At 42.6% G+C, this 27,149-nt stretch overlaps 1 protein-coding gene across 1 annotated transcript; it reads right to left on the bottom strand.

Moving 5' to 3' along the window:
- Positions 1–20,350: 20,350 nt before the first annotated feature.
- Spink2 (serine peptidase inhibitor Kazal type 2) lies at positions 20,351–25,093 on the bottom strand. The gene is made up of 4 exons (XM_026387602.2): positions 25,010–25,093; positions 24,256–24,290; positions 22,008–22,117; positions 20,351–20,396 (listed from the first exon to the last, which is right to left on the bottom strand). Exons 1-4 carry the CDS (start codon positions 25,062–25,064, stop codon positions 20,351–20,353), a joined length of 246 nt encoding a protein of 81 aa, XP_026243387.1. The 5' UTR covers positions 25,065–25,093.
- Between the last annotated feature and the right edge of the window lie 2,056 nt (positions 25,094–27,149).

The raw sequence follows: 27,149 nt of genomic DNA, 5'->3' as shown, positions 1-27,149 counted from the left end.
TCAAAACTGCACTATCAGTCTGATAGCTATTTACCATAGAAAAGTAAATTTTTAAAGAGAGGAGGACCCTGCACAGAGTGTTGATATGGGATTCTGAAATTCGTGTTGTGTTTAAATCAATTCTCTGCACTTTATGTCAAGAAGAAAAGGGCAGCAAGGGAGAGACAAAGAATCATGCAAAGTTGTTGCCAATAGTCACATGAAACTCTTTAGTATCACACGTGGTAAAAATTCATCTGGCATCAGCTAACTCAGGAAACCATGATGACGCTCCAAACCTCAAATCTTCCCAATCTTGCTGGGTCTGACTTCACTCCTGGGAGTTCTCAAATGTCCAGTGATGCAGCAGCCAGCACCGTGGATGATGAAGAGGCCCGTTCTCTGTTTCCAGTGCTCTCCAGGAAGATGTGAGCAACAGCCCCGGGCTGTCCTGCAGGACAGACACAGCAGCTCTTATATCCAAATCCAAACACCACATTCCCTTCCCAAATAACTCTGTGCTAGCTTGGGGCCCCACTCGGTTTCAGGGCCCTGATCTGTGTGTACACAGATGTGCCTTTTAGGACTCAGTAGACCTAACTTCCTGTTCAGGTTCTGTTTTCCAAGTGGGGAGATTGCTGGCTGCCCTTTCCTTCTAAGCAGAGGTGCATAAAGTTAAATGTTGCCTAAAATCTCTGTGTTCTGAAAGAAGCTTTTGACTGAAGAAATCAGCAATCAAAGCCTAAAGAAGCAATATGATAGGCTGTCACTTTGGTGACTCCTGAAAAGCCACACTGCACTATGTGGTCTCCTCCCTTTGAATCTCCATGGCCGTGTATCCTGCTTTAATTAGTCGAATGAGGCAGAATGGGGGATACTGTGCCAGTCAGGTGCTAGGACTTCAGAAGGCCTGGAAGCTTTGCTTTGGCACTGTGGAGGGAATTAATGGCTATATGGGAAGGTAACTACCCTGAGGTCACCCTGCTGCAAGAAAGCCCACAGTAAGGGTTGGGGGTGTGGCTCAGTGGTTGGCATCCTTGCAGCCCTGTGTTTAATCCCCAGCACTGAAAAAATAAAAATAAATAAAAGAAAGCCACATTGAGTTTTATGATGGTTTATTATACAAATAAAAAACCAAAACAGGGTTAGATTTGGATTTGGAAATAGAGGGAAATGTGTTTCTTCACACAAGACAGAGTAGTTGTTAGATGTCTTTCAACCCATGCTTTAAAGGATGTGTTGCTGGGCATAATGGCACATGCCTGTAATCCCAGCAGCTCAGGAGGCTGAGGCAGGAGGATCATGAGTTCAAAGCCAGCGTCAGCAAAAGCAAGGTACTAAGCAACTCAGTAAGACCCCGTCGCTAAATAAAATACAAAAAATAGGGCTGGGGATGTGGCTCAGTGGTCGAGGGCCCCTGAGTTCAATCCCCAGTACCCCCCCCAAAAAAAGAATATATGGTCCTGCAAAGCGCCAGATGAATATGCACTTCATCTACTGCATTTCTGTTCTCCCTCCACCACCTCCTGCTGCAGAGCCCTGTTCTGTCCCTGTGTTTGCCCTCGGCTTCTCCTCCCTCCTGTAGGTCTGCCCAGGCTGCAGAATCCACCTGGAATGCACCTCCCTTCATCCATCCACCAAAATCCCTCAGTTTTTCTGGACAATTGGAAGGTGTAGCCATTTCGTTAAGTTTTCCATGAATACCCCAGTCCCAGTGAGAGCAATTCCTTTCCTCTGAACTCCATTCCCATAGCATTTCTGGAGTGGAAAATTGGTTTGGCCAGTGGTCACTTTGGAACAGTGTTTCTCTTATTGCCTTGAACTAATATGTGATATAAGTGTATACCAGTTTTTACCTCCATTTACTTGTTCCCCGAATCAGATCATAGCTTATCAAGGATGAACATGAGGGTCCACTTCATCGAAAGGCAGAAAACATCCATTGATCTTAACTCTGCTTGTGCTCTTGAAATGAAGCAGCCTAATTAATAGCTATGTTTTCTTTTTAAGCTTCCATTTTTTATCAAAACGGTTGTCACAAGTTTAAACTTTTGCCTGAGACTGAGGAGTGCTCTCAGAATGTAGGCCTCCAGTTTTAAAAGTGAGAAAGTCTCATGCCAATGGGAGTCGGCCACCTGCATATGCCGGCACTGCTGTTTGTGATTCACATGGTGCCCCACCCAGGGTTTTCAACAGCGGGACAGTTGCCCAATCCTATCTTCACATAAATTGTTTCCTGTACCCTATAAAGTTCAAATAGGTGGCCCCCTAAACAAGTTTCACTATCATTTAAACTTGGTAGAAAGGTTTTTGAAAACCATTTGCGGTAATTATATGTTACCGTAATGGAGTTTGTTTTCCTAGGAGCAGTTATAAAAAGGAAGGATAGAAACTTGCTGGACTTTTTCCAGCATGGTTCTAGAGGGAAACTGTACATGGCAAACACAAGCTGTCTAACCCCCAGGGAGGCTACTGTGTTTCCCCTGCAGCATTTCACTCATGCCGTCATTAGAACATTCCCTACTCTATATCGCTTTGAAATTTACTTCTTTATGTGTCTGTCTGCTTCCCAGTACTGTAAGCTTCTGCAAGACAAGGGCTGGCATATTTAGATGACAACATAAGTAAAACATTTACCATGTGTCAGACTGTGTTCTCTGCTTTCTCACCAAGGTTAATCCTTATATGTCCTTTATCAGATAGCTGCAATTATTACTCCCCTTTTAGAGGTGAGGAAACTGAGGCACAAGGTAATTAAGCAACTTGCTAAATTAATAAATGGCAGAGTTGGAATTTGAAGCCAGACACACTGACTCCAGAATGTGTCTTAATCACTACATAATCCTGTCTGGTCTTTATTTATCATAATCAAAGCACCTAGCCTCATCCCCATGAAATGGATGCTGAATAAATAAATGAATGATCACCATTGTACAACACTCATATTCCAGAATATTCATGGGGAGTTCAAATTTAAAACATTCTTTACATCTTTAAAACATGCATCAGTGACTCCTACACTGTGTCCCATGATCATCAACCTATCCAAGGAATTTATTAAAAATATACATTATCAAGACAGGTATGGTAGCCCATACCTGTAATCCCAGCTACTTGGGAGGCTGAGGCAAGAGGATCACAAATTCAAGGCTGGCCTCAGCAACTTAGTGAGCCCCTGTCTCCAAAAAGTAGTTCACATGAGATGATGTATCCCACTAGGTGCAGTGCAGTGCCTATAATCCCTTCTACTAAGGAGGCTAAGGCAGGAAGATTGAAAATTTGAGGTAAACCTGGCCAACCAAGGGATACTCTGTCTCAAAATAAAACAGAAAGGGCTAGGGGTATAGCTCAGTGGTGGAGTGCTTGCCTAGCATGTGTGTGGCCTTGGATTCAATCCCCAGTACTGAAGAAAGAAAGACAGAGGGGTGGAGGGAGGTAAGAGAGAGAAAGAGGGAGAGGGAGAGGGAGACAGTGAAGAAGGAAGGAAGGAAAAAAGGAAGGAAAGAAGGAAGGAAGGAAGGCAGATGCACCTGGACTTGGGGGTCAGAAACTGTGGCACTGTTCCCATGAGATTATTAGCTCCATATACGCTATGTTCAACAAGTGCTGTGGCTTGCATGTGTCTCACAAATTTCATATGTTGGAAACCTAATCCCCGAATTCACATGTTAATGGCATTTGCAGGTAGGATCTTTGGAAGATGATTTGGTCATAAGGGCTCTACCCACATGAATGGATTAATCCATTCATGGGTTATTGGATTAATGGGTTGTCTAGAGAATGGCTTTGTTGTAAAGTTGAGATCTCTGCTGTACTCACTCTGATGTGCCACGTGATGCCATCCACCATGTAATAATGCAGCAGGAAGCCTCATGGGATGCCAGGGCCATGCTATTGAATTTGCCAGCCTCTAGAACAGTGAGGAGGAAAAAATCTATGTAAGTTTTTCTATAAGTAAATCTGTAAGTTACCCACTGTCAGATGTTTTAGTTCTGAAAATAAGCTAAGAAAAGCAGACACCATCAAATGAAAATTTTGTGTCCAATAGATCTTAATAGAAATAATGGGATGCCCTGGACAGTGCCAAATGCCAAGCACAGAGATATCACAGAGCTTTTAGATATTATGTGATGCAATCAAGTTTGAAGCTGGAATAGTCTTAAAATATATATATTTGCAAAGTTTGAGTCAATCAAAAGATTTAAGTGAGGGCTTAGGGTGGAGTCTTCTTTTTTAATATTTATTTTTTACTTGTAGTTGGACACAATACCTTTATTTTACTAATTTATTTTATTTTATTTAAGGAGAGAAAGAGAGAGAGGAGAAAGAGGAGAGAGAATTTTTTAATATTTATTTTATTTTTAGTTTTCAGCGGATACAACATCTTTGTTTGTATGTGGTACTGAGGATCGAACCCGGGCTGCATGCATGCCAGGTGAGCGTGCTACCGCTTGAGCCACATCCCTAGCCCTTACTAATTTATTTTCATGTGGTACTGAGGATGAATCCAGGGCCTCACACGTGCCAGGTGAGCGCTCTACCACTGAGTCACAACCCCAGTCCAGAATCTTCTTAAATATATTTTTATTAATAGTAAAAGACCTTGGAAAAACTTTGAAGAGTTGTGTATGGGGGGCCTCTAATGGGCTTTATCGTGCCAACCCCCCCCATTCTTTAGTTAAAGTCTTTATCCTCAGTTCCTCACAATGTGACTGTTTGTATTTGGAGATAGAGTCTTTAAAGAGCTTTTAATGAAATTAAAATGAAGTGGTTAGGATGGGTCCTAATTGAACATGACTGGCATTCTCACAAGAAGAAGAAATCTGATACAGAAAGGAACAGAGGAGAGATCATGTGATGACACAGGGAGGCAATGACCATCCATAGGCCAAGAGAGGCCTCAGAAGACACCGGCCCTATGGGCAGATGTCTGAACGCTAGCACTGTGAGAAAGCACATTTCTGTTGATCAAGCCCCTCAGTCTGTGGTCTCCTTTGTTATGGCAGCCGAAGTGAACCAACACAGGGCCCTATTCAGGAAGGCTTCTTGTTAGGAAGCTGTTTCATGGAGGGGCTGCTTACCTTGTGCTGTAATCAAGTCCCCCAACTTTTCAACCTTGGACTCCAAGGACAACTTTCTACAGCAGTGGCTCCCACAGTGTGTCCTTTGATCAGCAGCATCAACCTGTCCAAGGAATTTATTTAAAATATACATTATCAAGACAGGTGTGGTAGCCCATACCTGTAATCTCAGCTACTTGGGAGGCTGAGGCAAGAGGACCACAAGTCAAGGCCAGCTTCAGCAATTTAGTGAGCCCCTGTCTCCAAAAAGTAGTTCAGTGATAAAGTGCTCCTGGGCTCAACTCCCAGTAACAAAATAATAATAATAATAATAATAATAATAATAATAATAATAATAGATAAATGTGTCTGAGTACTACAAAACAAAAAATACCATAAATTCTGAATGATACCCCCATTCCATCCTCATTAAGGAATAGGAAAAACTTTAAAGACATGAAGCTAATGTAAATATTTCTGCCTTGGCCTAATATGGACCCACTCCCCTTTCTATCAACCTAGTATGCATTTTTTATAATGCTCTTTCATGTCTACATCGGTCTTTTGGGGAAAGAATAATTCAAAATGTATACGCTTCTCTGAAAGTGTTGTCTTGCAATAATAGGTTAAATACCAGACCAAGAAGAGAACCGACTCACTCCAGTCTAGAGTTGCTGCTGGTACCTCCCAACTCTCCCTCTGCAGGAGGGTACCAAGTCACTGCATCCAGAGGGGCTCAGAAGAGAAAGACGCATTGCTTCTTTTTTATGGTTTTGGTGTGAGGTGTTCCCCCAAAGCTCCTGTGTTAATGTAGCAATATGCAAAGGTGAAGGGATTGCCTTATGGAAATCAGTCCATCCTAGGTTGAATAGACTGACTGTGGGGTAACTGTAGGCAGGTGGGGTGTGGCTGGAGGAGGTGGTCACTGGGGGTGTACCACATCTTCCCTGGTGCCCTCACTGCTTCTCAGCAACCATGAGCTGACAGCTGTCCTCTGCAGTGCTTTTCTGCCCTGATATTTTAGGCCCAGAGCAATGGAGTCAACCAACCATGGATTGAATCTCTGAAACCATGAGCCAAAATAAACTTTCCCTCCTTTAAGTTGTTCTGGTGGGGAATTTCGGTCCCAGCAATGAAAACCTGACTAATGCACCCACCGTGCAGTGCATTAGGCTTGTGGTAGTGGGTGAGGGGTTGTGGGACAGACATGCCCGTCCTCTACCACACAACCAACATCTTCCCCAAGGTGTCCAATAATCATGGCACCCAGAGCACAGCTAAAGGAGCCCAGTGCACCTGAACCTGTGGGCAGGAAGGTATGGCCACCTCCACACACTCTTCTACCCCCAGACCTACATCTTCATCCTCCCTTTCTCCAATGCCATTACACCCTTCTATGAGAATGTGTAGCACAAGTAGCACCCGGAATGCATCGCCACAGTTCTGATGCACCCATCCTCCTGTGGATACCAAGAAGGACCTGAGACCCTAGTCTGACATTTTGAGAGGTTGGTCACGCACCATCGCATTGTGGCAGAATAAGCACGGGCCAAGCACATACCCCCTGCTCTACCTAGGCCGCTGACCCACGGGGGAAGACGTCCAGGAAGTGTCAGCTGAGGCTGTCTGGCTGTCCTCAATGCCCCTTCCCAGTCAGGCTTGGGTGGTCCTAGGTCTTCCTGTGATCCTGGAGCTCATATGGGAGTACGCCCCTCCCCCACCTAGTTGTCCTTGGCACCTTGTATGTCACCAACTGTGCCTTATGGACTAGTTCTGGCACTCACTTGCCAGGGGTATCTCTGAAGGCCTTCTCTGAATACCTGTTTCTCCTGTGGGAGGAAAAAAACAAGTGAAAGTTGTTAGAATCAAAATGGAGTCACTGGTGTCGACCTTAACATGCATAAATGAATAAATAAAACGGAGAGGCTATGAAGGAACGGTTCTCATGGAGGATTGCCTGATACTATCACAAAAGACTCTGCCAGAACCACAGGCTCGCAGAGAGGCCACCTCAACCTTGTACAAATAGCACTATTGCAAGGACATCTGCCCAGCAACTGTCAATTCAACCTTGGACTGATGCCGCTCTTGTGATTAATCACTGTGGCCAAGGATTATTGTTTCCAAATATCTGATGTAATTCTCCTCATTTTCCTCATTAAAAACTTCCTCTTGCTGGGTGCAGGGGTGCATGCCTCTAATCTCAGCAACTCCAGAGCTTGAGACAGGAGGATCATAAGTTTGAGGATCATAAGTTTGATTTAGCAAGACTTTACCTCAAAATAAAATAGAAAAAAGGACTGTGGATATAGCTCAATGGTAAAGTGTCCCTGGGTTTAACCCCGAGTACTGTAAAAAAAAAAAAAAAAAAACTAAACTAAAAACTTGCAATGCTAGGCAATTCCCAAATAAATATCATTATTCTTTGGGAAAACTCTCTGATTGGTTGATCTGATTGATTGATACTCCTTAAGCAGGCTTGCAGGGAAAGGACCCTGCTCTTCTTGGAAAGACCAGGTATTCTCTTGAGTTCATCAAGGACAAGGTTGGACCCCACCCCAAGACACAAGACCAGTTTCCCACTACTGACAAGTTCATCTAGCTTTCCACAGGATGTTGCTGCCCACTGTGGTGCCTCCTCTCAGATGGGGGACTCTCAGCCACCTCTAACCTCTGCCTCACTGTTCTTGGGATCTTTCCCTTTCCCAAGGAAGGAGCCACAGAATCCTGGAAAAAAAATAGTGAATGTGCCCTTATCTGATCCCCATGTGCACTGACTGACCCAGGCTCCCTGTACTGGGGCCTTTCCTAACCCACCCTCATCAGCATCAATAAAATCTCCTATGGCGGGGGTGGGGTGGGGTGGGGAGTGCGAATAGAATCAATGCCATCTTCACTGTAGCTGCCACTCTTTTTAAAGGACTTTGGTTCTGCATGATTCCTGTTCTTTTCTACCAGGGAGGTTATGCTGACTTTCAAGTAGGAAGAGAACAAATTACAGGTAATTCTCCAAGCAATATCAAAGTACCTGGAAAGTCTCCCTTAATGTTTAGGGAACATTGCTTTAATAGTTATTTTCTGAATGGCATATCAAAGTCCTCTTGGAAGTGGCCTCTCAATGTTTTTCCTTCTAACACTTCCATGTCCACTGTGTAGGCTTTGCTTGCCCTGGGGATAGGAGACTATCTGTCTCCAGGGTTGGTGAATGAAGGCCTGACAGTATTACTCTGTTTTAGATAAATGCTCCTAGAGTTATTAGTTCATAGTTCAGCCATGATGATTTCTTACTTCTGTGATTAAAATGATAAGAGGCAAAAAGCCTAAGGTGAAGTTGTGATGTAGAGCCAACTGCACCTTTTAGGCTCCTCTCCTTATGCCTTTGTCATACATAGCTTTCTGGCTTCTGAAACCCCAGCCGAGGGAATGCCATATTGTCAACTCAACTGAGTTATGCTGCTGAGGTGGGGAAGCCCAGTAGGCCTCCACTCACGTCCCGATTCCATGAACCTGTGTAGACTGCCAGCCATGCTGTGTTGAGAATTCTAAGGCTACTCCAGGCTCTGGGAAGATGCGTCATGATAAATTAGTAACAATCCCCTTAGGTTGGGAGTCTTCCTGGGAACTTGCCTAGAATTTACCATCTCTGTCTTATTATATTACCTTTCTATGAAATATCCACATGATAAACGAAGAACATGTAGAAACAATAGTTTATTTAAAGACTGATGGGAAGTGGGGTGCTGGGGTGTACCTTAGTGGTAGAGCACTTGCCTAGCATGTACTAGGTCCTGGGCTCAATCTTCTAGCGTGCCTGCACATACACACACACACACACACACACACACACACACACGAGATTGATGAAGCCAGGCCTTGTAGCACACACCTGTAATTCCAGCAGCCCAGGAGGCTGAGACAGAAGGATCACAAGTTCAGAGCCAGCCTCGTGAGACCTCTCAGTGAGACCTCATCTCTAAATAAAATACAAAATGGGGCTGGGGATGTGTCTCAGTGGTCGCGTGCCCCTGAGTTCAATCCCCCGTACCCCAAACAAAAATAAAACATCAAGGTGCTGTGATTCCATTTTCTGATGATATGATTTCTACTTAACAGCGACTCTGCATGCCTCACACATACCCCTTGGGCAGTTGTTTATTTTATTCTCTTTTGTCTGTGCTGTGAGCCAAGAAGCCTGAGGAGGGGCTGTATAATGCACCGTGTGCTGTTTTCCTAATGTCCGCAGCCCTTTGTTGCTGATTTGGTGGGCATGGGTGCCTCTGAAGGCCTTGAGTGGGGGATGCTTGTATGCTGCCTCTTTGTTTTTCCTTTTCAAAAGGGATTTGTTGCCAAACTCTATAAATGAGATTCTAACCCTCCCACTCTGCCCCATCAGGACCTTGTGCCAGGGCCTGGTCTGGGTCTCCAGGCTAATGTGAAGTCATTAGCACCTGATCCTAGTCATTCAGGTTTTTTTTTTTTAATATCAGCTTTATTGACTAATAGTGGAGCTTTTATTACTCATAATAAATATCATTAAGGGCTGGAGATATGGCTCAGCGGTAGTGCGCTCGCCTGGCATGCGTGCGGCCCTGGTTCGATCCTCAGCACCACATACCAACAAAGATGTTGTGTCCGCTGAGAACTAAAAAATAAATATTTAAAAAAAAAAAAACATAAATATCATTAAAGCAGAGTCAACTTTTTAGTCAACCCATTTTAAATCATGAACAACAACAACAACAAAAAAACATAGATGAAAGTGCTTTATAAAGTATAAGAGATTTAGTAAACGGTACAACTAAACAAATACTAGATCTTATTATGCATTGTCTAAGGTAAAACATGGGCAGAAGTACCCATCGGGATGAGAGTCCATGAGCCAGAGGGTGACTGTAAGCAGAAGTGCAAGAGAACAAAGGCTGCAAACCTTCATAAACTCATATTATGCACAGAAGCATCAGAGCTATCTTCACTCTGGTCAACTGACCTTGAACCCTCCCCTGGCAGCTTTTCAAATCCCAGCTTTTCCAGCCACCATCTAAGACCTTTCCTTAATCCTACCCAAGAGGGCAAAATTGCTTCAATTTGTCTTTTTTTCCCCCATCTTTTTACCCAGGTCCCTAACCCCCATGTTTACTTCAATGAACCATCATTCAGCTTTATTCTCAGAAATGGTATCTTCAAAGAACCAAAGCACAAGAGCCTTAAAAAACTGTTTACAGCCTTCTACAGTGGTGCTGCCCTGTAATCCCAGCTACTTGGGAGGCTGAGGCAAGGGGATAACAAGTTTGAGGCTAGACTCAGCACTTTATCGAGACCCTGGGTTCAATCCCCAATACTGCCAAAAAAAAAAAAAAGAAGGAAGAGGAGGAAGAGGAGAAGGAGAAGAAGAAGAAGAAGAAGAAGAAGAAGAAGAAGAAGAAGAAGAAGAAGAAGAAGAAGAAGAAGAAGAAAAGGAAGGAAGGAAGGAAGGAAGGAAGGAAGGAAGGAAGGAACAGTTTACAAGTGAAATGTAAAATGTAACTCCCAACTAGAAGCCTCACCTAACTGCTGGCTGCCTGAGACACGGGGAGCTGGTTCTCAGGGAGCCACTGCCCTCTTGTGTCCCAGTGCTGGCTGGGAAGGATTCCACGAAGGAACTATATTTGGTTCTTTCTGCAAAAAATTATTAGTGGACTATTTCTGGCTTTTGAATTTGGTGGTCAAATAAGATTTCCTCCATCTGTGGCTTTAAAACTCATGATCTTTCTTCTTACTCTCCCCTCCATCCCGATTTTTAGAAAGGCATATTGTATTATAATTAGCAAAACAGCATATACTCCTTAAAGAAATCTTATATATTTTTATTTAATTTTGTTAATGTTCTGATGTGTTTCCTCCCCAAATATTCTTTCTACATATAAGGAAATCTGATTTTACTTGGAAACAAACAACAACAACAACAAAGCCACAAGAACTATGAGAATCTAATTATCTAATTTTATCATAAATGTCATATGAACATGATCCTCTTCACAATAAGAAAATCAACTTTTGTATCTGCCAGAGTACTAAGAAAGAGAGTTTTTTTAAAAAAGCAATTCTTTAAATCATAGGATCCCATAAAATTTGCCTGTGACTTCAATGCTACAGTTTAGTATATTATAGTGAATGTGGCTATTAGACATATTTTAAGTTGAATATTATCTCATTTTAGCATAGAAAAAGAAAACTCTGTGATCTAAACATGATACGTGAGAATTATGTAATCTTTCTAATACAATCAATTATTGTTAACTGTTTTCAAATGCAATTAATCATATGTCTAAATATCATGTAGGTACATTGCTTCCCCACACCATGGAGAATGTGAAAACAGAGACTTAGATCTGGGTATAATAAGAGGAATTGAGGACAGGTTGTTTCTTTCCCAAGTTCCTTTTCTTCAGTCTCATTCGTTGTGTGGGTCATCTAGATGTGTATGCAATAAGTTTAAATGTGGCTGTACGAAGTCAGAGAGCAACTATGGATGAGAACTGGAGGAAGCTTATTTAGGCACAGTGGCACACAACTCTACAGTGACTCAGGAGTCTGAGGCAGGAGGGTCCCAAGTTCAAGGCCAGCCTTGACCACTTATCAAGACACTGACTCAAAAAGTAAAAAATGAATAAAGGACTAGGGTTAAAACTCAGTGGTAAAGTGCCCCTGGATTCATTTCCCAGCACAGAAAAAAAAAAAAAAAAAAGGACAACAATAAAGGAAGGTTAAGAGAATACTTGACTACTGGCCAAGAATTGATACCAACTATGTGTTTGAAAAGCGTGTGAAAGGAGCCCTGGAATAGATTCTCAATCTTTTTGATCCTGAGATAATTTAAATTCTATAGGAAGAAAGTTCATGGGCCACCTACTTCTGCTTATCACTTAAAAAAGCCATATACGGACATTTTCCCATTTTCAACACAGGAAAATGAAACTTCCTTTTCTAAAAACTGGTTTTGGAGGCAAAAACCAAGACTGCCTAGAGGAAGTAGGTAACATGGCAATTTAAATGACCCAGCTATTGGTGATTGCAAAGAGCCAGTGTTATACATACTATTATCATATGATCAAAATAATGTTGTGTAAGCTTAAACAACTTTGGCCCCAGATTTACTGAGCATTCTACTATTAATACAAGTCTAGTTATCTGAGCATTGTTATTTCACTGTAACATGTGATACATGGATATTCAAACCATGGCATTCTGCCCCTTGAAGTTCCTCATGCGCAAATACATTCATTTCATTCCCATAGCCCCCAAAGTTTTAAGTCATTCCAGCAGCAACTTGAAGTCCAAAGTTTTATCTGCATCAGAGATGAATGAGATTCAAGGCATGATTCATCCCCAGGGAAATTTCCCTCCGGCTGGGAGCCTACGAAATCAAACAAGTTATGTGCTTCCAAAACACAACGATGGGATTGGGGTAGGATAGACATTCCCATCAGAGGGGATGGGAGGAATGGGAGAGAAGAAAGGAATGATAGGTCCTGACCAATTCCAAAATCTAGCACATCCAATGTCAAATCTTAATGCCCAGGACACACTGCTGGGACTCCACAGCCTCTGGACACACTGACAGATAACATGATGGTTATTAATTTCTGGTTTGGGCCCTTCGGAATCTGGGCAGCCTAGTCTCCGTGACTTTGCTGGGTACAGTCTGCACAGCTGCTCTCACATTTGGTGTCAGGTGCCTGTGACTCCCCGGGGCTGGGACTGCATGCTGATGGCTCTTCCAGCCTGAGTTCTCAGAGCCCGCATGACTCCCCTCGGGCCTACACTAATGGGGGCTCTCTGCCATGGCCCCTGGCGTCCACTGGACAGTGCCCTTGAAGGGACCCTCTGAAGAAGTTCTCCTTTCCTGAAGACCTCACCTCTTAATCCTGGGCATTAAGATTCAACGTGAACTTTGGAGGGACTCAAACTTTCAGACTTTAGCACCTACAATGTGTGCCCTCTTTCTTAGGCTCTAGTTTTAAAATCCATTTTTATTCTTTGAAATAGAAGCTTCAAGTCTATGTCATGGTGGAAAATATGTATCTGTCCTAGTCCATTGGGGTTGCCATAACACAATACCTTTGGCTGGGTAATTTATAAACTATGGAAATGTACAGTTCTAGAAACTGAGAAATCCAAGACAAAGATTGGATTCTGTCTGGGTGCAGGACCACTTTCTAGTTCATAGACAGCAGCTTCTAGCCACATCCTCACATGATGACAGAAGCACATGAGCTCCCTCAGGACTCTTATAGGGGCACAAATGCCATTCATGAAGGTCACTTATCAAAGGGCCCTATCTCTTGAGGTTGAGGATGAGGTTTCAACATAAAAATGTTAAAGGACACAAACATTCAGACCAATCTCATATATTTTAGTGGAATTTGCATTTTACATATGTCTCTTTTTTTGTACTAGGAATTAAACCTAGTTTAACCACTGACATACAGCCACAACTTTTATTTATTTATTTATTTATTTATTTATTTATTTATTTATAGTTTAAGTTGGAAAGAATACCTTTATTTTATTTATTTTTCTGTGGTACTGAGTATAGAACCCAGCGCCTTGGTACATGATAGGCGAGCGCTCTACTGCTGACCACAACCCCAGCCCCCACAACCTTTTTTTTTGTTTGTTTGTTTGAGACAGGGTCTCACAACATTACTTAGGGCCTCACTAAATTGCTGAGGATGGCCTTGAATTTGTGATCCTCCTGCCCCAGCCTCCCAAGCCTCTGGGATGATAGGCATGCACCACCACACCCTGCATTATATTTACTTTTCTTTATATGTTGTATATTTTTTTAGATTTTTGGAGCAGGGGACAGAACTCAGTGTCTCCACATGCTAACAATAAGTACCATACCTGAAGCCCTGGGATTTGCATATTAGAACAGTCTATGGGGATGATTTGAAGGATCCAGAGACAACTTGATTAGCCTTTAATAAAAGTAGTAATGTAGAGTGCTCTACTCTAGGGTATGTGAGGGCAGAGTAAGAAAATGGGGCCCACATAGGAGACAGGAAGCAACCCACACCACAGGCACCCTTATCAGGTTCAAGGCACTGATCCTTCTGGCTTCCAGGTTCTCTTTCCATCTCATTTGAGGACCTTCACTCTGATAGGCTCTTAGAAAAAAGTCTCACACCCCAAGGAACTCGGGCAGTGATAGCTCCCATCTCTTCTCTAGTTCTCTGCCACCTTTGACCACTTCTAGAGGAAGACGGGGACAATCACAAAGCTGAAAACTAATGCCAAGCCAGTCACAAACTGCAAACATCATCTTGATCTCTACTACCCAGATGGACAATGTTGTTTTGGGCAAATCTCTTAACTCATCTGCTCCTTGGTTTTCTCATTTGTAAAATGAGGAAGTTGAATCATTTATATCTAAGTCTGTCCTAGTTCAAACAGTCTGTGATCTATGCTTGGGGCTCTCAAGAGAGGAAAAAAATATATATATGTTTGGTTATCAAAAAAAAAATTCAATGTGTCAAAATAACTTTATATTAAAAAAAAAAACCAAGTAAGACAAAACAAAGTTCTTTCTTAAGAACATATATTTCTCCCCAGGTGCGGTGGCACATGCTTGTAATTCCAGAGGCTCAGGAGGCTGAGGCAGGAGGATGGCAAGTTCAAAGCCAGCCTCAGCAACTTAGCAAGGCCCTAAGCCACTTAGTGAGATCCTGTCTCAAAATAAAAAAAATAAAAAGGGCTAGGGATGTGGCTCAGTGGTTAAGTGCCCCCTGGGTTCAACCTCCAGTACCAAAGAAAAAGAAAGAAGGAAGAAAAACTTGCAAACCAGGTTCAAGGTATCCTCTTAGAACCCTTCATGATCGTCTGGGTATTTAGTGCTGTTCTTTTAAGAATGACAGCGGGGATATGAAATTCACCACCAGGCAAGAGTCAAAACCTACTTTCTCTTGTGGTGTGTGGGTTCCTGGTTTGAGATTATCTTGCTTGTTCTTGGGAAAGGAAAGAAATCTGTGGAGGTTGGTGTTTTGTTGTTGATATTTTGTGAGCCCCATAGGCTATTGTTTCATTTATTCAGTCAACAAATACACACTATGCTAGGCTTATCGGCCACTGAAGATATAGTGATAAGCAAGATGGGCAGGATCTCTGTGGGTTTTTGTTGTGGTTGTTTCTTTGTTTTTGTTTTGTTTTGTTTTTGATACTAGAGATTGATCCAAAGGGAATTTAGCCACTGAGCCACAACCCCAGCCCTTTTTAAAAAATATTTTATTTAGAGACAGGGTCTTGCTGACTTGTTTAGGGCCTCACTAAATTGCTAAGGTTGGCTTTCAACTCATGATCCTCTTGCCTCAGCCTCCCAAGCCACTGGGATTACAGGCATGCACCACTTTGCCTGGCCAAGATCTCTTGTCTTCAGGGGACTTCTGTTCTAGAACTCCCCATGGACTGCTGAACTATATTTCTCATGATTTACTTTAGGTAACTATGATTAGCATATATCACTTTTATAATGTGAACATTCTTAATGGAAAAAGAAATTAGTCAATAAAGGATGGATACAAATCTGGGTTTGCAGTACAACTCTGACTAAGCAAGTGACAGGTGGTACTGCTTCTATTAAATAATAATAGTGGAAAGAAGAAACAGACACTCATTTGCAATGTCCTCCAATGTTTTAAACCTAAGTTCTAATTAAATAATTCCAATCTTATGAATTTATCCTGCAGAATATTTGCACAAATAAAGGAGGATATGTGTACAAAGCTGTTATTGTGACATTATTTGTGATGGTGAAAATGAGAAATAAATGTCATACAGGATTAAATAAATAAGTAATGATATGTCTATATATTATAGGATAGTATGTGAGTTTTTTTAAAAATAAAGTACAGCTATGTATACTGACATGGAAAATTTTCCATGAAGTATTGTTGACCAAAAGCAAATTAAGGCCAGGCACAGTAGTACAAGCCTGTAATCCCAGCAACTGGGGTGGCTGAAGCAAGAAGATCTCAAGTTCAAAGTCAGCAAGGCCCTAAGCAACTTAATGAGACCCTGTCTCAAAATAAAAATAAAAAGATACAGCAAAAAAAAAAAACAAAAAAAAAGAAAGGAAATTAAGAACTGGGATTATAGCTCAGTGGTAGAGTGGTTACTTTGCATGCATGAGGCCCTGGATTCAATCACTAAGACTGAGGGAAAAAAAATTTTTAAAGGACAGTTTTCTGTAATATAACCAACATTTCAAGTGTGTTTTAAGCACGTCACATGTGTTGTCATATTGAATCCTCACAACAACCTTATTGTAATGGACCAAACTATATGTACCTTGACCAGACAAACTCCTTTTACCCTGAGACTCCATTTCATATAAGAAATGCTTCTCCCATGTTAAAACCCTGCCTCTGCCACCTCCTGCTAAGCACACACTATTTGTCAATGCATGGCAGTTGAAAAATGTTCCTGTTATTCTTATACAATGTATTCCTAAGAAATGCATTTGTAAGATGTTCTCATTTTAATTCCCATTTTTCTTGGTCAGTGTACTGTACCCCGAACTGGGTCATTCTGACCCACTTCCTATGTGCTATGGTTTTGACTTGCTGGTAGCTATCCGTTTAGGGCTATAAAAAGATACCCTACCTTCTTCAAGAGGTCAAGATGTGCCGAGGCAACTTGATCACTGCCCCTTGATGTGCCAGCGAAAAAAAGCTCCATGTCTTGCTTCAAGACTGACCTGGTGATTTATTTCTAACATTCAACAACAGTACAAGGAAAACACCATTGTCTTCCTCACTCTACAGATGAGCAAACTGGGTCAAAAAGCAACTTGGCCAGTGAGTGCACACCTCTGACTTCAAGTCCATGCCCTTAGTCATTCTGCTTCATCAGGGCTAATTAAGTCCATCTTCAATTCAGCCTAATTTGAGTTGGGATTTTCACACTTCCAACCAAGTGAATCCTATTGAACCACTTAAATACATACAGATCAATAGATATTAGATAAAGTATGGCACAATAATAAAATAATGGGTATCTACAAAAAGAAGAAAGTAGGTTGAGGTATGGCTCAGTGATAGAATGAATACTCAGCATATGCAAGGCCACATGGAAGCCACAGAAATGGAAGCTTCTGCTGTTTTAAGAGTCCCTCTTAGAGCCTAGCATAGTGGCCCATGCCTGTAAACCCAGCTGCTCTGGGGGCTGAGGCAGGAGGGTCACAAATTCAAAGCCAGCCTCAGCAACTTGGTAAGGCCCTAAGTAATTCAGCAAGCAACTCAACTCAATCCCCTAATCCCCAGAACCAATAAATAAATAAATAACAAAAAACAATGACATATATGGATAAGAAAACAGACCCAATACTTAAGGGGAAAAGCAAATTTACAGGACAAGTTTGTGTGCATGTGTGTGATTTTTTATACACATACACTGGGAGAGTTTAGCAACTTTCTCATTTTTTAGTTTTTAAATTACTATTCACTTCATTTTATGTTACTCTTTCATTTTTAATTTTGATAATTTTGAATTCTGTAAATTTTTAAAGTATCCAGAAAGCATACACTACTTCTACCAAACTTGTAAGCCAAAAATTTAAAGGACATTACTTTTGGCACTTTTATGCTGTATCATTTCCCACTTCATTGTCTCTGGTGTATGTGAAAACAGAGGACTGGAAATTTGAAGAACCAGGTTTCTAGTCCAGACTGTTTTCATTATGTTCATTCTTGGTCAAATTTCTTTGCCATTGTGTACCTGTTTCTTCTTCTCTAAGAGGGATTTATTTGTTTGTTCATTGGTACCAGGGATTGAACCCAGAGGTGCTTAATCATTGAGCCACATCCCCAGCCAGTTTTATATTTTTTAGAGATAAGGGTTCTCGCTGAGTTGCTTAGGGCCTTACCAAGTTGCTGAGGCTGGCTTTGAATTTGTGACCCTCCTGCCTCAACCCCAGAGCAGCTGGGTTTACAGGCGTGGGCCACCATGCTAGGCTCTAAGAGGGATTGTTAAAACAGCAGAAGCTCCCATTTCTGTGGCTTCCATGTGCCAAGCACTATGCAGTTTCCTCACAACGATTCCATGAGCTAAGCATCATCCCCATTTTCCAGATAAGAAAACTGAAGCTAGGGTATTGGAATCAGAATGATTCTGAAATTAGCTGACCACTTCCCCAAAAGTCATGATGTTTGTGCAATGTTGCCCTCCCAGCTACCTCTTGCTTCATGTCTCACCATTCCTGGTGTTACAATGCACTACCCAAAAAACACTATCATTCTAAATTAACCCCTGGCTACTTTTATTGTTGTTATAAAACATTTATTGTGGGATGGGGTTGTGGCTCAGCAATAGAGTGCTCACTTAGCACCTGCAAGGCGCTGGATTCGATCTTCAGCACCACATACAAATAAACAACAACAACAACAAAAGTATTGTGTCCAACTACAACTAAAGAATAATTATTAAAAAGAAAAATTTTATTGATTATGCAGTGCCAAACTCTAAAACAGGTGTCTCAGCCTCAGCACTGCTAACATTTTAGATTGGAAAGTTGTTAGTGGGGGCGGTGCTGTGCATTGTAAGATGTGTAGAAGCACTCTGAACTCTACCCAGGAGATGTTGGCACCCATACCTCAAATGTGACACCACAAATGTTCTCTGGATGAGAAATTACCCTGGATTGAGATCCAGCACTCTAAAAAAGAGGAAAAGGCCAAATTCCTGTATCATCCTAGAAGAAAATTGAATTGATGGGAGATTTTTGAAACTAATAAAAATTTTCACTTTAATGATTTTTTACTTTACCAGCTTAAGCTAATGTCAGCTCCAAGTGTCTCATGGTTTCTTGCCACGTGAGGAACACTGGACCAGTTACACACAAACTAGTTATCCAGGAATCAGGGAAAGGAACAAGGGGATCAGTCTTGTCCTCTCAGCAATGACCCTACTTGTCATGTAGTGAAATTCACGTTTGCCTGGGATGAAAGGACCACTGTGAGGTGGCTGAGTGATCGAGGTGAGGACATGCCACCCCAAAGGTGCTGCTCTGGCATATTAGCTGTTCTGAGTTAAAGGCACTTTAGAGACAGCAGGTGGGACCTTCCTTCTGTCTCTCAAAAGCAGATGAAATTCCCATATGAAACATGGCCTGTTCCAAAAGGAAAGTAATGTTCTTATCAAGGACAAGAATTTGGGGCCAGGGGAAGTCTATACAAACAAACCTTGTTAGACTAATCCTTATCTTCCTAGGTACTTGCCACCCAATTAACTAACTACCCCAGCCCAGGTCCCCTTAACCTTGTCCTAGTCTCATAATTCATTACTCTTTGTCTACTTTAGTATGTAAATGCTCAGTACCACATCTTTGGGTCATTTCCATATAAAGGTTCTCATGCCACAAAAAAATTCATATTAAATATGTGTGTTTTTCTCCTGTTGATTGGTCTTATGTTTAATTCTCAGGCCCAATGGAGATAAAATTTTGCCTCCCCTACACTGGGGAAGCATTTTTAATAGTGTTATGCTGTGCAGGAATATTCAGAGGTGAAATGATTGAATTTTGAGAGCTGTAACCTGATCAGTCCACCCTAGTTTGAATGAATTGGTTGGGTGGTGACTGTAGGAAGGAGCCTGGCTGGAGGAGATGGGTCACTGGGAGTGTGCTCTCAGAGGGTGTACCTGCAGCCCCTGAACACTCTCTTCTTGGCTTCTTGACCCTGCTGAGCTCAGCAACTTTCCTCCATGATGCTGGGCCTCACCTCAAGCCCAAAGCATGGAATTGGCTGAGATGGACTAACATCTCTGAAACCATAAGCCAAAATAAACTTTTCATCTTTTTGTTTGTTTGTTTGTTTTTTAGTTGTAAATGGACACAATATCTTAATTTTATTTATTTATTTTTATGTGGTGCTGTGGATTGAACCCCAGTGCCTCACACATGCTAGGCAAGTGCTCCACCACTGAGCCACAACCCCCACCTCAACTTTTCATCTTTAATACTGTTCTCATCAGGTATTTTGGTCGCAGCGACACAAAGCTGATGAACACAAATGCAAAACAGCAGTCGTTGAATTCAATGCTGATTTATTCCAACTAAACGAAGCAATGCACAAGTCACCTGGGCAGTTGGCTGAGCTGAAGGGCAAAAGCAAAGAACAAGACATTCTTACAATTAGCCATCAATACACATAGCTCTTCTTCCACACCTCCTCTCAGAAAAGGTGAGGTGATGAAGCATAGGAAAAGAGAAAGGGGGGAGGGGATTTATTCATGGAGGAAGGCGGTCTCATGCATCCTCTCTTCCAAAGACCGCCCCATCAGCACGCCTCACTTCGGATGATCTTGATATCATGACCATCCTCCCTGCAAATTGAACAATATCATTACCTATCATGCTAAACTCTTTGTGCTAAAAAGACCCATATCATCATATATTATGTTCTTTCCAGAGCTATATTTGCTCTATATTTATAGTTTTAAGATAAATCTAGGAAACAGAAGGTGAAAGTCTCCACCATCTGCACTTTGCCATTTCCCCCCTAACCCTAGAGCACAGGGCACTAGCCCCTAGGAACACTCTGAGAAGACGGAGGGAGATTACTTGGTGAAGCCTGAGGTCACAGAATGTACCTTTGCTATACAAACAAGCATACCAAAAGTGGGGGGTGAAGGGGGGTGGTCAGATGTGTTACATTGAGGGCATCAAGTATCACGTTCTTTTTTTTCATATTAATTTTTTAGTTTTAGGTGGACATAATATCTTTATTTTATTTTTATGTGGTGCTGAGGATCGAACCCAGTGCCTCATGCATGCTAGGCGAGCACTCTATCACTGAGCCACAACTCCAGCCACAAGTAACATATTCTTTACATTCTACCAAGTAGTTAGTAAATCCTACTTCCCAACTAGTAGTACAGATGTGCAGGTCACCTGTGCCTCTCCTCTAAATTTAAAAGAAAATATAATATTCCAACTATTATATATTTTTGTTTATGTGTGTGTGCAGTGCTGGGGATCAAGCCCAGAGCCTCGAGAATGCTAGGCAAGTGCTTTACCACTGAGCTACAGCCCCCCAAATATATTCGTGTGTGTGTGCGTGTGCGTGTGTGTGTGTGTGTGTGTACGTGCGCACGCCTGTGTGTGTGTGTGTGTGTACGTGCGCACGCCTGTGTGTGTGCGTGTGCACCAGGGATTGAACCCAGGGGCACTAATTCATTGAGCCAAATTCCCAGCCTCCTCGCTCCATTTTTTTTTTTTTTCCCACATGTAGAGTCTCACTGTGTTGCTTAGGGCCTTGATAAGTTGCCAAGGCTGGCCTTGCACTTGTGATCCTCCTGCCTCAGGAGATTACAGGCATACACCCAAACTGCTGAGATTACGGGCATGCACCACAGCGCCTGGCTCTTAAATATATTCTTAATTTGGGAAAATTGTGCATCCATGATAACTTGAATATCTGATGTTCAGTTGATTAATCATTAACCTCATTCTCTAACTTTGACCTAGAAAATGCACTGATGATTTTACATCTTCTTAAATGTCACTCTGAAGACTGAGGATTACTTATGTCACATTTGACTCTTACATCCAAGGAAAGAGTCACTACCTTCAAGGAATCAAAATTAAAGAAAAGAAATGGGCAGGGCATGGTGGCACATGCCTATAATTCCAGGGATTTAGGAGACCGACACAGGAGGATCAAAAGTTCAAGGCTGGTCTCAACAATTTAGCAAGAACCTCAGCAATTTAGCAAGAGCCTATCTTAAAATAAAAATATAAAATAAAAATTGAAATAAAAAGGGCTGGGGATATAATTCAGTGGTAGAGTACTTGCATATCATGTGCAAAGTCCTGTGTTCAATTCTCAGCACTACAAACTCACACACACACACATACACACACACACACACACCAAATTAAAAAGAAAGAAATGAAGAAAACTTGGCTAGTCTACAGTTTTAAAATCATGTTACCTGATTTTCATGCACAGAGTACATTCATTGGGATAAGTGGTCATGTCACTTCCACACACAGGGTTAAAGTCCCTAGGACATCCTGGTAACCTATATCGATCACAGTCTGGCTAAAAAAAGAAAAAGAAATTAGAGAATGATTAGAGACACACTTATAACAAATATAGCTAAGGAGAGGACAATGTCCCAAGTCTCCCTAGATTTCTTAGAAACATCCTACACACAACTACTAGAGAAACTGAGGCATGGGATTACAAGTTTGATTGTCCCTCAGCCCTCAGAAGGAACCAGCCCTGCCTGCACCTGTTTTAAACTCTAAGCAACCAAAACAATGAGACAATTTCTGGTAAGCCACCTAGTTTGTGACACTTTGTTAAAGAGCCCTAATATGGGGTACTAGAACTCATCCTTCTTATGTGATGGAATTGAAGCAAGAGAGGTCATTTGTCTTACTCATAGCTACTAGTCATGAGCTAGGTCAGGACTAGAACTGGTCACAGTGATCAGACTATGGTGAACATTCTTACTTTAACAAAAGGTTAATTATAAGGATATATATATATATATATATATATATATATATATATATATATATGCGCCAGGGCAGTAGGAATGCAGTGGGCCACTAGGTAAAGTGCTAAGCAGAGAGAAGCTCTACTTCACAGCCTGGCCAATGGCCAGCCTTGCTTACATCTTTAGAAATCCAGATAATATCAATAGAAAGTTATATTCCATTTATTCAATGCAAAGGCAGAGTAACTTCTTTTACTCCAAAGGAAAATAAGAGATCACCATTTACTTAGAGAGAGAGAGAGAGAGAGAGAAGGAAAACTAGGAGATATATATATCCTACATCCTCAGGCCTTTTTTAAAATTTTATTTTGAGATAGGGTCTTGTTAAATTGCCTAGGCAGGCCTCAAACTTTTGATCCTCCTATCCCAGCTTCCTGAATATCTGGGATTACGGGAAGGCACCACCACACCAGTAATAAAGTAGCCTTGGGTTCAATCTCCAGTAAATTAAATACAACTCTGCTGGGATATAGCTCAGTGGTAGAGCACTTGTCTAGCCTGTGCTGGGTTTAATTCCCAGCACTATCAAAAAAATAAATAACTCTGCCAACTACAGAGTTGAATGTCTACTGGCAGAACTGAGCAGGGTGGCACACGCCTATAATCCCAGAGATTTGGGAGGCTGAGGCAAGAGGATAGCAAGATCAAAGCCAGCCTCAGCAATTTAGCAAGGTCACAAACAACTTCGCAAGATTTTGTCTCAAAATAAAAAGTGCTGAGCATATGACTCAGTTAAGAATCCTTGGGTTCAATTCTTGGTACAAAAAAAAAAAAGGAGTGTCTGCTGGCAGGCATCAGAATAGTCTACAACTAGTAAGTGATCAATATGCTGTAGGAATTGGTTAGAGAGAAAGGAGAAAGGCATTTGTTTGCAAATAGCTTAAGTATAAGGTGGTTGTGTGAGTTTTGCTGTTAACAAACTATCCTTAGGGGGCCAGCCTGCTTAACTCAGGTAGTAAGTCAGACTGCTACCTCTAGTGACAATCCAGAAACCAAACAATAAGCCCTTTAACAAGCAGCCCAAATAGCCAGGACTTGATTAATAACTGACAGTTTCCCTAACGTTGATCCTCAATTCCAACTCAGGACCAACAACGGAAAACATGATGTGCACCCCTAGCCAATCCCATAGGATGCCCCCTGCTCCCTGTTGCTCCACACCAAAGCTTCTCTAGGCCAACTATTATAGCAAGCTCTGGACAGCCTCGGCTTGTTCTCATTTGGTCATCATTTACATTCACAGAATTTAATTTGATAAAGTACACAAAATGTAGCTGGGCACAGTGGTGCACAACTGCAATCCCAGCAACTTAGGAGGCTGGAGCAGGAAAATTCCAAATTCGAGCCTAGACTGGGCCACTTAGTGAGGCCTCCTCCCAAAATAAAAAATAAAAAAGGGCTCAGGATGTAGCTCAGTGATAAAGCACCCCATTACAAAAAAAAGGGGGTAGATCACCATTATAGAAGAAGAGGAGGAGGAGGAGAGGGGAAGGGGAAGGGGAGTGGGGAATAAGCTCAGTTGGTAGAGTGCTTGCTGCTTGCCTCAAATGGACAAGACCCTGGGGGTTCAATCCTCAGCACCACAAAAAAAAAAAAAAAAAGTTTTTTTTTTTTTCAAGTTTCTGAAAGTGGCTTTGAGGGTTTCCCTGTGCAAGCGGAAACAATGTGTACTTACTGTCTTATACTCTGAAGGGTCAGCATCCGAAGAGGCTGCAAGAAGAAAACATAATTTACCATGTATGATTAAAGTTCATAAAGGTTTTTTTGATCTTGTTTTACCCATCTTGTGATTATCCACACTTTCTTCCACTGCCTCTGATGTCTAAGGCATCTTGGAACCACCCTGCTCCATACCCTCTAAAGAAAAAAGACAATTTTCAGCCCTTGGCACTTATAACGGGCACATGGAACGAACATTTTGTTCTGTTCCTATTAGGTTTGGTTGGAAAAGTTCTTTGAAGTTACAAAAGTCAGAACAGTAGGTGATCGTCTTTTCCTCTGTGGGTTGGGGTAATAAACACAAAATTTAATGTTAGAGATGAGCACTTTAACTCCATGTGCCGCGTCTGGGCAGGTGAAAGCCCGTTTCTCAAGGCGTTCCCGGGGCCGCTCATCTCGGGGGACGTTCAGCAGGATCCCGGGTACAGAAACCCCAAAGCCTGATCTTGGACAGCAACAGATCTACTTAAAGAGAGAAAGGGCAGAGGGCCTGTGTCACTTAAAAGCAGCTGGGAGCGAAGCCCAAACAACAACGAACAGAGGGTCAATGGCTCTACAAAGCCACCCCACAAGCCCCAGTTGGCATTCCTCGACCCCTGCTGGAACCGTCAGTAACGGGTGCTGGGGACACCGCTAACGCCACCTAGACTTGGGAAGGGAGCAGCCACGGGCGGATTCTCTCTCCATCGTTTTTCGATGGTCCTCATTACCTGCGAAGTCCCCCGCCAGGAGCAACAGTACCAAGCGCAGCGCCACGAAAGCCATCCTCCCTGCGCAGCTGTTCTCCTGATCTGCTCCTGTGCCAGCTCCGAGGGCGCTGCCGGCTAGGGGACATCGGGGGCGGGCGCGCGACACGGCGGGAGGGGAGGGGCGGAGCGGGGAGGGTAGAGGAGTGGGCGGCCAGCTGGACACGCAGAGGTAGAGAGGGCGCGGTGGCAGGGGCCAGAGAGAGGAAGGATACCGGGAAACGACTTAGCTACGGGAAGGAGAAAGAGGGAGGAGTGGGTGGGCTAGCAAGAACTTCTCTCCCTTCTCTCCCGCCAGGTTGGAAGTAAGGAGGGAGGAGACCCACCTCCAGCAAACCAGAACCTGGTCGGATCCCGGGGAGTCCTCTGGAGCCCGAGTGGGCTCTTATCCACCTGCTTCTCTTGTTAAGCCTCTCCTGTGTCCCAGGCAGTGTGCACATGTTGGGCACGGGAAATTCCAAAACAGATGAATCCATAAAATAATTTTTAAAACTGGGAGGGCCCCCAAGGCTTCCCTCGGGGAGGTCAGGAAAGGCAACTCAGAGATGACTTTTGAGCTGAGCGCTGAGAGATGAGAAAAAGGAAGCCAGGTGAAAACGTGGGAAAAAGAATTCTAGGTTCAAGGAAAAGCAAGTGCCAACAAGGCAGGAGCCAGTTCAGGGTGCTCAGGGGACTGGAAGAGGTCCACTGTGGCTGGACCATGGTGAAGCCTCGTGGGTGCAGTGGGCAGGGGAGGGAGATAGAGTCAGAAGGCCAAGATCAGGTATGGTGCTGGAGGCCGCGGTCAGGGAGGTGGAATTTGTTAGGAAGCCAGTGGAAGTTTATAAGCAAGGGAATGTGATCCTTGCCTCCTCCACCCCCTCCCTCTGTCCGGGGATTGATGACCCAGGGCACTCTACCACTCTACCACAAGCTACCTCTTGCTCTTTTATTATTATTATTATTTTTTAATTAACTAATTTATTTTGTGGAATTAAATATGGAACCCAGAGGCCCTCTATCACTGAGTTGCATCCCCAGTTCTTTTTATTTTATTTTGAGACCAGGTCTCTCTACATTGCTGAGGTTGGTCTGGAATGTGTAATCCTCCTGAAGTCTCTGGGATTACAGGCATGTGCCATCTCTCCCAGCTTAACCAAGAGTTGAAAAATACACCAGAAAAAAATCAAGAAGAGGAATTTATATCATTTAAAGATGTGAAGGCAAATACCCAAATAAGAATTTAAAAAAATTTTTTTTTAATTGGAAAATGAGGCAGGATGAGCTTAGGAGCCCCTGACTGCTGCTGTTCAAACAGCTGACTGAGGGCAGGTGTTAGAGGCTGAATTGTGTCCTCTCCCAAAACAAAATCTTATCTGAAGTCCTACACTCTGGCACCTCAGAATGTGACTGTATTTAGAGACAGGGTCCCCAGCTATTTTTTATTCTGAGACAGGGTCTCGCTAAATTGCTAGGGCCTCACCTCACTAATTTGCTGTGGCTGGCCTTGAATTTGTGATCCTCCTGCTTCAGCCTCTTGGTTCACTGGGATTACAGGTGTGTACCACCACACCCAGAGAGATAGAGTCTTTTAAAAAGTAAGTTAAGGGGCCGGGGTTGTGGCTCAGTGGTAGAGCGCTCGCCTAGTATGTGTGGGGCACTGGGTTCGATCCTCAGCACCACATAAAAAAATAAAATAAAATTGTTGTGTCATCTACAATTAAAAAAAATTTTTTTTAAGTAAGTTAAAATGGGGGTGTTGCATGAAGCCTAATCCAACATGACGGATGCCCTAATAATAACAGGAGATTAGGACATGGGCAAGCACAGAGAGAAGACCATGTGAAGACACAGAAAAAAGAATGACCATCTATAAGTCAAGAACAGAAGCCTCAGGAGAAACCAACCCTGCAAGTACCTTGACTTTGGATTTCCAACCTCCAGAACTGTTAGAAAATAAGTTTCTGTTGTTTAAACCACTCAGTCTGGCCAGTGATACACACCTACAGTCTCAGTGACTCAAGAAGGAGAGGCAGGAGATTCACAAGTTCAAGGCAAAACCCTGCCTCTACATTTAAAAAGCTGGGGGCTGTGGTGTAGTTCAGTGGTAAAGGGCTCCTGGGTT

Source organism: Urocitellus parryii, chromosome 10, assembly GCF_045843805.1.
Source record: "Urocitellus parryii isolate mUroPar1 chromosome 10, mUroPar1.hap1, whole genome shotgun sequence".
Classification (NCBI taxonomy): Eukaryota; Metazoa; Chordata; class Mammalia; order Rodentia; family Sciuridae; genus Urocitellus; species Urocitellus parryii.
The sequence above is the reverse complement of the archived record's forward strand: the minus strand, read 5'-3'. Positions and strand labels throughout refer to the sequence as shown.

Bases quoted from the DNA above. Each gene is read 5' to 3' on its own strand.
- Spink2 (XM_026387602.2), bottom strand. From the start codon at position 25,064: ATGGCTTTCGTGGCGCTGCGCTTGGTACTGTTGCTCCTGGCGGGGGAC. The intron at 24,291-25,009 runs GTAATGAGGACC...TTCTTCTTGCAG, and splicing joins CCTGGCGGGGGACTTCGCAG to CCTCTTCGGATGCTGACCCT. The intron at 20,397-22,007 runs GTAACATGATTT...TTCAATTTGCAG, and splicing joins ACTCTGTGCATGAAAATCAG to GGAGGATGGTCATGATATCA.